The sequence below is a fragment of the Aquarana catesbeiana genome, linkage group LG07 (assembly GCF_042186555.1).
Source record: "Aquarana catesbeiana isolate 2022-GZ linkage group LG07, ASM4218655v1, whole genome shotgun sequence".
In the NCBI taxonomy this organism is placed as follows: domain Eukaryota; kingdom Metazoa; phylum Chordata; class Amphibia; order Anura; family Ranidae; genus Aquarana; species Aquarana catesbeiana.
The window spans coordinates 171,078,756-171,092,788 of record NC_133330.1 but is presented as its reverse complement, the minus strand read 5'-3'; the positions used below and the strand labels follow the sequence as shown (position 1 = coordinate 171,092,788).

At 44.9% G+C, this 14,033-nt stretch overlaps 1 protein-coding gene across 1 annotated transcript in view; it reads left to right on the top strand.

Annotated features, from left to right (window-relative positions):
• The window catches only part of HMCN1 (hemicentin 1), a 656,490-nt gene that overhangs the window by 304,918 nt on the left and 337,539 nt on the right, over positions 1 to 14,033 (top strand). Inside the window, exons 56-57 of the mRNA XM_073592871.1 lie at positions 6,163 to 6,350; positions 7,050 to 7,146. Coding sequence (XP_073448972.1) covers positions 6,163 to 6,350; positions 7,050 to 7,146 — 285 coding nt within the window. The remainder of the gene's footprint in view (positions 1 to 6,162; positions 6,351 to 7,049; positions 7,147 to 14,033) is intronic.

The following is a 14,033-nucleotide window of genomic DNA, read 5'->3' as shown; positions in this document are numbered from 1 at the left end:
TCCCCCCAGGCTCTGGGGATCATTATCCCAGAGACCTGTTCTGCCATCATCCAGATCCTGCAGAAGGACTATATTAAGGTAAGATTTTTATCCTTTAATATCACATTTTATTGTATTTATTGTTTGATAATATATTGTATTTCTTTCCTCATTCCCTAATTACCCTGATTGTAATATGCTGTGAATGTCCCCTTTGTTCTCATGCATGCTGGATTTTTATCTAATTATTTGTTTGTCCTTCATACATATTTGCCTTCACTTACCTCCCCAGCATGGTCTACAGGCCCTATATTAACCTCATGTAGTCACTTAACAATGTATTTTGTCCGCTCCATAGTAGTGCTTTACCCCAAACACCCCCTAAAATGTTTTAAAATGTGATTGGTGCTTTAAATTCAGGCAGAGTGTCAGAGGCTTTTTTGTTGGGGTGTCCCCAAATCATTTTTAACCCTCCCTCCCAACTGCTAAGTCAGCTGATAACAATCCTCTATCTATCCTCAATCATCTATCTGCTGACTTTGCCAAACCCATACACACTATACCCATCTCTTTTGTGGTCAGATTTATGGATGAATTCCCCAAAGCATGTAGTGCAAGGGCCTGCCTGTATACTTTCCAATGGTACTGTTTCAAGTTTTTGTATCCGATTATTATCTTGATAGGTAATAGCAGAATGTCCAAATGCGCTGAAATGTGTACAGTGTGTATTTATATCTTTGTATTATGACACTTCTTACTTGTCCAGTGGGCTGCCAATAGTGTAACTAAGGAGGGGCTGTTCAAAGTAATACCCATTATTTAGGCATTCATCTCTCAATGAAGTGGAGAGGGTTACCTGTCCAAGAGCTCCCCCCCCCATAATGTTAGAAATGGCCCATGAGAGGGGGTGGGGGAGGGGGAATCTGATAGGTGTACTTTATACTTTGGTGTTTAAAAATTCCCATTAATAAATGTTATCTTGATGTTGGCCAAGAATGTTTGTGTCTAATCTGCTTTCCATGTTTTAATGTGCAAAAATACTACTTTTTTTTTCCTCCACAGTTTCCTTCCACGCCACAGGAATGGCAGACTGTGGCCTCCCACTTTGCCCAGCGGTGGGACTTTCCTAACTGCGGAGGGGCAATTGATGGGAAACACGTCCACATCGTCCCACCACCCAACTCGGGGTCATACTATTATAATTATAAAGGGTTCAATAGTATTGTGATGTTGGCGGTGGTGTCAGCTAATTATGAGTTCCTGTATGTGGACGTGGGGAAGAATGGCCGGATGTCCGATGATGGAGTCATTGCCCAGACGGAGTTTTACAGGCATATCCAGAATGGCAGCTTGGACTTGCCACCTCCAGAAGACAATGTGGAAGGACTCCCATTCGTCTTCGTTGCAGATGAAGCCTTTGCGCTGGGGGACCACCTTATGCGGCCATTCCCAATGAGGACCTCACCCCGGACCAGAGGGTTTTTAATTACCGGCTGGCCAGAGCCAGAAGAGTGGTGGAGAACACATTTGGAATCATGCCAAGCCGGTTCCGCCTATTTCTTACACCCATCCCTATGGTGGAGTATAAACTGAATCATATAATCCTGGCGTGCTGTGTTCTACATAACTTTTTACGGCAACATTCTGCCAACTATGCTGGCTCAGTTGGGCCTGAGGCCAGAATTATAAATGAAACAATCCTGACGGCGCTTGAAAGTGGGCGTCCTGGCTTGCCCTCCCTGAGTGCCCGTGATGTCCGGCTAAGATACCTTGAGTTCTTTGCGGGTAGGGGGGCCATCAATATGCCAGACAATTTGTGAAACCTTGATCAAATAAAAAAAAATTAAGCAAATCTTTGGTGACATTTACTGCTTGTGTTTGTTTTAGCTGACCCTGACCGAAATGTGGTGAGTCCTGAAAATGGCGTGATTGAGTAACCTTACAAAGCACTGTTGGGTGTTATTATAAAGGCAAAGACACTTTGTACTACAAGTGCACTTGAAAATGCACTGAAACTGCACTTGTAGTGCAAAGTGGATTTGCCCTTAGGAAATAACACCCATTGTCACAGAAAGCAGCAATTACATCACCACAAAAGTGTTGTATTGTTGAGACAATAATCCACACATTCTTGATTAACAATTTTTTTAATACCTGCACAATCACATGTGCATTTAGAAAAGGTTTTTAAAACAAACCAACATGTTTGTTGTATAACAATTTTTGGGTTGGCATTATCAAAAATAGAAATGTCCATTTAAGATAAAACATCCATGTTTCAAAACAACAAGAAAGACACAAATCTTGAACTTACAAATCATTGATGTTTTTCTTGAGGTTTTCCAATGCTAAATTACACCCCATGATCTCCCCGATCAGGATCTGTGCACTTTCCGAGGTTAAATGCCCTGGATCCACAACATCACGATTACCTAAAAAGAGAAAAAACAAAAAAAAAACAGGTATTATAAATATGCCGGCATCCATCTCTTACCTGAGCCTGTGGTCGCAGACACTCACCTGTTGTGGTGACAATTTCCACCACGTCTTCCTCCTCCTGCTCTTCTTGTCTTTGGGGGATTTCACCTTCTTCCCGAGGTGGGGGGTCTCTGGTCTCCTCGGATGAGGGGTGTCCTCCGAGTCTTTTCTCCCCCATGTAAAACAAAAATGGTATACTTAGCACACAGATATTTGATGGCAGAACTATAAATAGGAAACATTGCTTGGAAGTGGTGTACAATTGTCTATTTTGGCAGAGTTCCAAGATGTAGAATTTTGAGTGTCCTTTGTCAAGCTTCAATACTTTACCTGTTTGGTACAAGCTTTACAGATGGAGACCCCCCTATAGTATACACTGGAGCACCTGTGTGGACCCCCTAATAAAAAGGGTGTTCTTGTGTCCCACACTAGTGCTTCAGCGTCCAGATGTGAAAACAGCTGCTGAGTGTCCTCTCCTTACACAGAATCTAGTTTGCATTTCATTCTAGTAACAAACCCATCTACACAACCAAATTATTTTCATACAAGTAGGCCCTAAAAAATGTGGGCAAATGCATATGGCCAAAACAATAGTGTTTTATAGGCCGAAAGAAAAATGTTTGATACGAACGAATAATGTGCCCATGAACATGAAAGTTGCCATTTTAAACTGTACAACACTTAAGAAAAGCACATGGAGCAGCACGAACGTAATAAAGACAAAAAGAATAGGAACACAGCAAACTACTTACTTTTTTGCAGCACTCTCCGGATCTTTCTGTACTGCTCATGTTCTCGTAATTTCAGGTCTGACCACCGCTTCCTGAGCTGATCTTTCGATCGACGTACCCCGAAATTCCGGTGCAGACTTTTGACCACTTTCACCATGATCTTGGCCTTTCGGACATTGGGGTTGGGGTAAGGTCCATACTTCCCATCATAGTTGGCCTTCTTCAGGATGTCAACCATCTCCAACATCTCCCCAATGGACATATTTGAGGCCTTAAATCGTCTCCTTCTGGATAGGGACGTTTCCGGATCAGGGCTTTCCTCCTCCTCCTCCTCCTCGTTACTATAATTAGCACGCACCTGCTGTGTCTCCGCCATGTGCTCTTCCCCCACTGCACCGAATGAAAAGGGGCGGGGAATAAACTAGAAAGAATGTCAGGGGCGGGCGGAGTTACACGCATGCGCAGTGTGTATAAAGCGTAACACGCGTGCGTAGTACGTACGATCTGTGAGCGGAGGAAGGAGTATCGGAGGCGCCGATCGTGATAACGAAGGTAAGAGCCAAACTTGGGCCTATACTGCTTCTAGATTGAGGCCTATATTGTAACAAGATTAGGAGAGTTTTGCCTGACATTAGGGTTTGTCTTGTGTTGTGTCTTGCAGTGAAAATGGATATCTTGAAAGATACCAACTTTATGGCAATCTTCATAGATATGTTCAGGGAGCTGTCTTGTCTATGGGAGATAAACAACCACATTATAAGAACCAAGCAAAGAGGAAGGCAGCACTGGATCAATTGCTGGAATTTGTGAAGACGGTGATCCCCGCGGCAGACATGACCTATTTGAAGATCCTAATTGGTGGTCTGAGGAGCACTTATCTAAGGGAGCACAAGAAGATCCAGGATTCCCAGAGATCCGGAGCTGCAGATGACATCTATGTCCCCAGGATGTGGTACTATGACAGGCTGCATTTTCTGGCAGGTCAGACTGAACCCAGGTCTTCACTCTCCAGTCTTCCTTCCACGCTTCCTTCCCCCCCAGCTGAGGCTTCTGACGCCCAACCTGGGCCTTCCAGGCAGCAACATGTGGAGGAGCCCAGCTTGAGCTAGGTATAGCATTTCTCTAAATATTTCTGCTTGTCCAATCAATGATGTTAACTAGATGTTAGTTTGGAGTACTAATTTATGATTGTGATTGATGATGCAAAAACTAAAACCATGTCCCTTTTTCATACACAGGGAAGTCTCAGCCAGGAGGTGGCCGGGCCAAGCAGGCTGCCTGATATGCAGGTCCCTCCCATCCACCTGCAAAGAGAAAGTGGCAGGAAGAGGAGTACCCTGGGGGAGGCTGCCATAGGCCTCTTTTGGAAGGCTACAGAGGCCCTGAGAGCCCCCCACACTGTGGAGGAGGACTTTGCTGGCATAATTGCCTGCAAAATCCAGCGGATGGAGGAGGGCCAACAACTCATGTGTGAGTCCTTAATGTTGGAAGCTCTGAATAAGGGGTTGAGGGGCCAAATAACATCTGCTACCCACATTTGTGACCTCACACATGGTCCTCCTCCTCCTCCAGGTCCTACTACTCCTCCTCCTCCTCCTCCTCCTCCAGGTCCTACTAGTCCTCCTCCTCCTCCAGGTCCTACTCCTCCTCCTGCCACATTTCCAACAGCAGAGCCACAGCCAGGAATGAAGCGTGGAAAGAAGACCAGAAAGTGATGACCCTGGGTTCAGTCTGGTCTGGCAAAAGATGCAGCCTCTTGTAGTACCACAGCCTGGGGACACAGATGTCATCTGCTGCTTTCTGGATCTCGGGGACTTCTGGACCAGACTGCACTCCCTTACATATGGACTCCTCAGGCCACCAATTTTGATGTTAAAGAATTAATGTCTGCCCTGGGGGTCCAAGGCTTCGCTAATTTCTGCTGTTTCTCCAGCGTTGCCTCCCTCTTTGTTTGGTTCTGAGCCCTTAATAAAGGAATTTTTGTTTCAATTATACTCGCCTATGTGTTTTTTCCTTCAAAAAGGACAGTTTGTTTGTGAGGATTCAGGTACATTTCTAAAGTACAGTGTGAAATTAACAAGGGACACCAACACCAAGCAATCTCCTTGAGATTAAATAATACAAGATATCAATGGTGTTGTGGTAACTTGACACACAAAACACACACAAAAATATTCTGGAGTAAAACTAAAAATAAAATAACACAAAGATCAGCCTTTAAAAAAATACAAACCTAAAAAAAAAAAAAAATATGCCTTAAAATAAAAAAAAAATAAAACAACACAAAAATAATTTTGTCAGATGTGACAAATCAAAATATATTGAGGGAATCCCGATAAATAATAAAGAAAGAAGTTTGTGAGAAGTCTGTGTGAATATGAGCAGCAAAACTACTTCATTCTGCTCACATTATAAAAAGGAAGAGAGTGTATTAAACTATTTTTAACATTGCACCGTGACGAAAGTGTTGTATCCATTGCGAACGCTAATTTTACCAGACCGAGCGGTTCCGTCTCGGAATTTCTTCTGAGCATGCGTGGCACTTTGTGCGTTGGAACTGGCCACACACGGTCGGAATTGACGCGATCAGATTTTGTTGTCGGAAAATTTTATAGCCTGCTCTCAAACTTTGTGTGTCGGAAAATCCGATGGAAAATGTCTGATGGAGCCTACACACGATCGGAATTTCTGACAACACGCTCCGATAGGACATTTTCCATCGGAAAATCCGACCGTGTGTACGGGGCATAACACTTGCGCAGTACTAAAAATATTTAGTTTTTGTTTTTTTTCCTGGTCAGACAGATTTTTATAATTTCCTGTCCTGACAGATGGTGAGGTGGTATCTCCCAAGCGGGAATAATAAAAAGACCAATAGAAACTTGAACAAGTCTGGAGTTGGGCTTTATATTTGAATTATATCTATGAAACTTCTATGTAAATATACATTTTTTAACATAGCTTTTTTATTTAGTGCCACCAACCTTTGAGGGGGGAAGTGAAAATTTGTCAGAGGATGTAACATTTTTGGCAAATCAGACAGTGTTGCTGGACTGTGTGGGGGAAAGCATTCCTGCTCCAACTGTGAGCTGGCAGAAGGATGGACAGGTCATTAAAGACGGAAAGCACTATCAGATTTTATCCAATGGAAGATACTTGCAGGTTGGTATTAGCATTTTTTTCATGCAAATGTTTTAACCCACTAAAGGGTATGTCCAGCCAACATGTTTTTTTATTTTTTATTTACAATTTTGAAAGAGTTGGGAATGGTTAGAAAACAGTTGTCAGTTTATACTGCTATCTGGGGCTCTGTTAAAGAGATTTGCCTTCGCTTACTGTCATGGAGACAACACCAGACAGAAAATGAGGGAAATCGGCAACATAGACAGAAATTAAAATACTTTATTTAGTACAGTATAGGGAGGCTTGAACTAATATCAGCTTTTTATTGCCATGTGTCCCTGTTGCAAGTTTACCCTCACTTCCTGTCTTGGACACTGTTGTCACTGTGACAGGATGCCATGGGGAAAGATCTGGATTTCCTGGAGCTCCAGATAGTAATACAAATCCAGAAAGGATTCTAGTTCTTCTTGAGTTTATACAAAAATTTCAAAAAGAACTGGACATGAAAACCACTTTCCAGTTTGTTGTTCTCCAACTTTGCTGGGTCAATCAATCAATGGGTGGTATATCATTTGACTGGATGGGCCTAATCTTTCTAAGTGAATGTGAAATAGATAGGTGCAAAACCATTTATGTCAGATTTATTTTTTATATTAAAATGTGATCTACTGCCTACAATAAAATTAATAATGCTATAATAAATTATAACCAAATGTTACCATTATGTGTTTGCTTTAGATCTTAAACACTGAGTTATCAGATACTGGTCGGTACATCTGCATTGTGGAGAATGTAGCAGGAAGTGCACAGAAATTGTTCAAGCTGAACATCCATGGTAAAGCTCCCCTAATATAATACTTAATTCCTTTTGTTCAGATGCATTAGGAAGAAAATACATATAAACACTAGATATATGTAAACACATTGCATTAAGCAACAGTTACTGTAACCTATGTTAACAATATGTAAAGTTCACATTTATAATAAGTAGGGATAAGCCTGCATTTGTTTGAAACCTGGTTTGGGTTTGAACCTAGATGCCAGCTGTTATTCTTGGTCCAAAGAGCTGTGGGCAGGGGATTACCTGCCTTGCAGCAAATGTTACAGAGAGATGGGGATGCTTGTGATATCTTTGACCTAACATGGCTTTGTGGGCGGTTTTGAATAAACACAAGCTCTTCCCTAATAATAAGTTAGATTAGCGAATTACCATTTGCCAACTGTGCTATAGCCAAATGATGGCTTCTCATGCATGCGCTGGGGTGCACGTCCAGAAGTGTCCATTATGGCTGGGTCCATGGGACCCAGTGCATCACGGATTGGGGTAAAGGACCAATCCCAGCAGTCTTTCGCCAGAAGATTGCTCCGTCCAATGGTGAAGAGATCACTTTTTCACAAACCGGAATCATGCCTAGTTTAGCTCATGCTTCTGCGGTGTTTCTCTTGCTTCTCCTCACACGTTGTAAGGAGATAAGAGAGAAACACAGCAGCAGCATGATTCTAAGTGCCATCAGTGCCAACAGAACTCATCAGTGCCACATCAGTGCCCCTACAGTACCAACAGTGCTCATCAGTTCCACACCAGTGCCAACAGTGCTCATCAGTGCCACATCAGTGCCCATACAGTGCCACATCAGTGCTCATCAGTGCCACATCAGTGCCCCTACAGTGCCAACGGTGCCACTACAGTGCCCATCAGTGTCATCAGTGCCCTGCTGTGCCATCAGTGCCACTGCAGTGCCACTACAGTGCCATCAGCGCCACTACAGTGCCATCTATGCCACTACAGTGTTCTATAGTGCCCTACAGTACCATAAGTACCACTACAGTGCCTATCGGTGCCCCTATAGTGCCCACCAGTGCCCTACAGTGCCACTACAGTGCCATCAGCACCACTACAGTGCCATATGTGCCACTACAGTGTTCTATAGTGCCTTACAGTGCCCTACAGTGCCAGTACAGTGCTCATCAGTGCCACTACACTGCTCATCAGTGCCACTACAGTGCCACAACAATGCTCATCGGTGCCATATTGTGCCACTACAGTGCCATACTGTGCCCCTACAGTGTTCATTAGTGCCCTCTGGTGCCACTACACTGCTCATCAGTGCCCTACAGTGCCACTATAGTGCTCACCAGTGCTCTACAGTGCACATCAGTGCCATTAGTGCCCTAGAGTGCCCATCAGTGAGTGATTATCAGTGCACATCAGTGCCCTACAGTGCACATCAGTGAGTGATTATCAGTGCCATCAGTGCACATCTGTGCCCTACAGTGCACAACAGTGCCATCAGTGAGTGCTTATCAGTGCTCATCAGTGACCTACAGTGCTTTCAGTGCACATCAGTGCCCTACAGTGCCATCAGTGAGTGCTCATCAGTGCCACTACAGTGTTCATCACTGACACTACAGGGCCCTAATAATGCTCATCAGTGCCACTACAGTGCCCTATTAGTGCTCATCAGTGCCACTACAGTGCCCTATTAGTGCTCATCCGTGCCCAATAGTGCACATCAGTGAGTGCTCATCAGTGCCACCCTATCAGTGGATCCTCATCAGTGCCCATCAGTGTTGTAAAAATGTGTAAAAAATGTGTAAAAAATTGCGTTTTCATTTTCTTGCCACATTTTACAAAAACTTTTGTAAAAAAATGACATGTTTAAAAGACTCATTATGCCTCATACAATATACATTAGGGTGTTTGCTTTCCAAAATGGGGTCATTGTGTGGGTGTTTCCATTGTCCTGGTGCTCCAAGGCCTTCAGAAGTGTAATAGGTAGTCAAGAAATTAGATGTGTAATTTATGCTCCTAGGACACCTGACGGTGCTCCCTGCATGTTGGGCCTCTCTATGTGGCTAGGCTGAAAAAAGTCTCTCACATGTGGTATCACCATGCTCAGGAGGAGTAGCAGAATATGTTTTGGGGAGTAATTGCAAGTATGCATATGCCATGTGAGAGTAATAACCTGTTAATATGCCAATTTTGTGAAAAAAAATCTTACATAGTTACATAGTAGGTAAGGTTGAATAAAGACAATAGTCCAGCGGTCCCCCACCTTTTTGGCAGTGGGGACCAACTGCGTGGAAGACAATTGTGCCCAGGGTGGGGGGCGCGCGGGGGGTAAGTGATTTTTTGCAAGCAGTTTGTCAGGGCAATGGCTGGTGTTAGAGCTTCAATCATTCCAGCACTATGGTTGATATGGTGTCAGGGTGATTGAAGCGCATTATTTCTATTATTACATTGTAATTAGGGATGAGCCGAACACCCCTCTGTTCGGTTCGCACCAGAACATGCGAACAGGAAAAAAGTTCACGCGAACACCGTTAAAGTCTATGGGACACGAACATGAATAATCAAAAGTGCTAATTTTAAAGGCTTATATGCAAGTTATTGTCATAAAAAGTGTTTGGGGACCCGGGTCCTGCCCCAGGGGATATGGATCAATGCAAAAAAAGTTTTAAAAACGGCCGTTTTTTCAGGAGCAGTGATTTTAATAATGCTTAAAGTCAAACAATAAAAGTGTAATATCCCTTTAAATTTCGTACCTGGGGGGTGTCTATAGTATGCCTGTAAAGGGGCGCATGTTTCCCGTGTTTAGAACAGTCTGACAGCAAAATGACATTTCGAAGGAAAAATTCCATTCAAAACTACCCGCGGCTATTGCATTGCCGACAATACACATAGAAGTTCATTGATAAAAACGGCATGGGAATTCAACACAGGGAAACCCGGAACCAAAATTAAAAAAAAAAATGACGTGGGAGTCCCCCTGAATTCCATACCAGGCCCTTCAGGTCTGGTATGGATATTAAGGGGAGCCCCGGCCAAAATTTAAAAAAAAAATGACGTGGGGTTCCCCCTAAATTCCATACCAGACCCTTCAGGTCTGGTATGGATTTTAAGGGGAACCCCGCGCCAAAAAAAAAAAAAAAACGGCGTGGGGTCCCCCCAAAAATCCATACCAGACCCTTATCCGAGCATGCAACCTGGCAGGCCGCAGGAAAAGAGGGGGGGACGAGAGTGCGGCCCCCCAAAACACCTTGTCCCCATGTTGATGAGGACAAGGGCCTCATCCCCACAACCCTGGCCGGTGGTTGTGGGGGTCTGCGGGCGGGGGGGCTTATCGGAATCTGGAAGCCCCCTTTAACAAGGGGACCCCCAGATCCCGGCCCCCCCCGTGTGAAATGGTAAGGGGGTACTTACCCCTACCATTTCACTAAAAAACTGTCAAAAATGTTAAACATGACAAGAGACAGTTTTTGACAATTCTTTTATTTAAATGCTTCTTCTTTCTTCTATCTTCCTTCATCTTCTTCTGGTTCTTCTGGCTCTTCTGGTTCTTCCTCCGGCGTTCTCGTCCAGCATCTCCTCCGCGGCATCTTTTATCTTCTTCTCCTCGGGCCGCTCCGCACCCATGGCATGGGGGGAGGCTCCCGCTCTTCTCTTCATCTTATTCTTCATCCTTCATCCTTCGACTCGAACTCGAAGCTCATCCCTAATTGTAATATAAAATGAAATAGTTCAACTCACCATAATGCAGAATCAGTTAGAGCCCTGAGTGTGTCACTTGCCACTGTCGCCTGCCACCAGATGCAGCTTGTCACTTGCCGCGTCGCCTTCCACCAGATGTGGATTGTCACTTGTCACGTCGCCTGCCACCACATGTGGATTGTCACTTGCCACATTGCCTGCCACCAGATGTGGATTATCACTTGCCACGTTGCCTGCCACCATATGCAGCTTGTCACTTGCCATGTCGCCTGCCACCATATGCAGCTTCTCACTTGACACATCGCCTGCCACCAGATGTGGATTGTCACTTGCCACGTGGCCTGCCATCAGATACAGCTTGTCACTTGCCACATTGCCTGCCACAAGATGCGGATTGTCACTTGCCACATTGCCTGCCATGAGATGAGGATTGTGACTTGCCACGTCACCTGCCACCAGATGTAGATTGTCACTTGCCACATCGCCTACCACCAGATGCAGCTTGTCACTTGCCATGTCGTCTGCCACCAAATGCAGCTTGTCACTTGCCACATCACCTGCCACTAGATGAGGTTTGTCACTTGCCATGTTGCCTGCCACCAGATGTGGATTGTCACTTGCCATGTTGCCTGCCACCAGATGTGGATTGTCAGTTGTCACATCATCTGCCACCAGATGTGGATTATCACTTGCCACATCACTTGCCAGTGCTGCCAGATGTGGATTGTCACTGCACTGGTGGCAGCACTGGTCTATTTAGCACAGAGGCAGACCTCTGTTCAGTGGTCGATTCTAAGTGAGGCAGGAGAGTGGTGAGGCAGGGCGGGCGGAGAGAGATGATGTCATCTCTGCATGCCCCCAACTCGCTTCTCTCATCCGCCCACCCGCTTTGCTCATCCACCCACTCGCCTGGCTCTCTCATGCCACCTGCCTGGCTCTCTCATGCCGCCCACCTGCCTGGCTCTCTTATGCCACCCGCCCATCTGGCTGGCTCTCTCATCCGCCTGCCCGCTTGGCTCTCCCATGCTGCCCACCCCCTGCTGCACCGGTGGCCTGGCTGCACAGAGGCCACAACCTGGTAGTGGGCTGTAGCCCAGTGGTTGGGAACCCCTGCAATAGTCCATCCAGTTCAACCTGTGTAGGTGTGTGTGTGTGAATGTCTAAAAATTATTATCCAAATATCCCTGTATGTTATGTTCTGTAAGATGCACATCCATCTTTTAAAAATATCCATACTCCCCGCTGCCACCACCAATTGTGGAAGAGAGTTCCACAGCCTTATTGCCTTGACAGTGAAAAACCCCCTGCACAGTTTAAGGTTAAACCGCTTCTCCTCCAATCTCATTGTGTGGCCCTGTGTCCTCTTACACCCCCTGAGATTGTTTTTTTTCCTATGCTGGGATCACCATTGAGATATTTGTAAATCGCTATCATGTCCCCTCTCAAGTGTCGCTTTTCCAATGAGAATAAATTTAGTGCTTGTAGTCGTTCCTTGTAATTGAGGTCATCCAGGCCATTTATTAATTTTGTTGCCCTTCTTTGGACTCTCTCCAGTTCCAGCACATCCCTTCTGAGGATTGGTGACCAGAACTGGACGGAGTACTTCAGGTGTGGCCTAACCAGATTTTTATAAAGTGGCAGGATTATCGTTTTATCTCTGGAGTATATCCCTTTTTTTATGCATGCTAAAATTCTGTTGGCTTTGGTAGCTGCAGCTTGACATTGCATGCTGTTGGTCAATCTGTCATCTACTAGGATCCACAGATCTTTCTCCATCCTTGATTCTTCCAGTGGTTCTCCCCCTATTGAGTAGTTTGCATCTATGTTTTTTGCCCCCAAGTGCATTACTTTACATTTCTCCACATTAAACCTCATTCGCCATATAGTTGCCCACTCCATTTTGTTGAGGTCTTTCTGTAAAATTTCTATATCCTGATGTGAAGTTATTGTCCTGCTTATTTTTGCAAAAACTGAGATTGAGCTATTTATCCCATCCTCTATATCATTTATGAATAAATTGGAATAGAATTGGTCCCAAGACCGAACCTTTTGGTACCCCGCTTACCACTCCAGACCAGTCTGAGTACACGTTATTTATCACCACTAGGGATGAGCTTCGTGTTCGAGTCGAACCCATGTTCGACTTGAACATCGGCTGTTCGCCCGTTCGCCGAATTGCGAACGATATGGGCCGTTCGCGCTAAATTCGTGTGGCGCGTCACGGCCCATAATTCACTGCGGCATCGCAGTGCATTGCTGGCTGATGATTGGCCAAGCATGCACTATGACCCGCATGCTTGGCCAATCACAGCGCCGTCAGTAGAGAGAGCTGTAATTGGCCAAAGCCAGGGTGGCTTTGGCCAATTATGGCTCAGGGGATTTAGTACACACCCCACACTATATAAGGCCGCCTGCACGGCGGCCCTGTGTAGTGTGTGTTCCGGTGTGCTGAGAGATAGAGAGAGAGAGAGACAGTGTCATTTGATTTGAGTTAGATAGATTAGGCAGAACAGTCAGTCAGTTAGCTGCACTTACAGTGTATTGTGTATATATATGCATCCCAGGTGTTGCATATATATATATACACTGTATTCAGTTTAGCTAGATCCGTTCCTGTTATCTTCTATCTAGACTATTTACATTTAATGCAGTGCGTCCTGCTCACAGTGTTCAGCTAGATCCGTTCCTGCTATTTACATTTAGTGCAGTGCGTCCTGCTCACAGTGTTCAGCTAGATCCGTTCCTGTTATCTTCTAGACTATTTACATTTAGTGCAGTGCGTCCTGCTCACAGTGTTCAGCTAGATCCGTTCCTGCAATTTACATTTAGTGCAGTGCGTCCTGCTCACAGTGTTCAGCTAGATCCGTTCCTGCTATTTACATTTAGTGCAGTGCGTCCTGCTCACAGTGTTCAGCTAGATCCGTTCCTGTTATTTACATTTAGTGCAGTGTGTCCTGCTCACAGTGTTCAGCTAGATCCGTTCCTGCTATTTACATTTAGTGCAGTGCGTCCTGCTCACAGTGTTCAGCTAGATCCGTTCCTGCTATTTACATTTAGTGCAGTGCGTCCTGCTCACAGTGTTCAGCTAGATCCGTTCCTGCTATTTACATTTAGTGCAGTGCGTCCTGCTCACAGTGTTCAGCTAGATCCGTTCCTGTTATCTTCTAGACTATTTACATTTAGTGCAGTGCGTCCTGCTCACAGTGTTCAGCTAGATCCGTTCCTGCAAT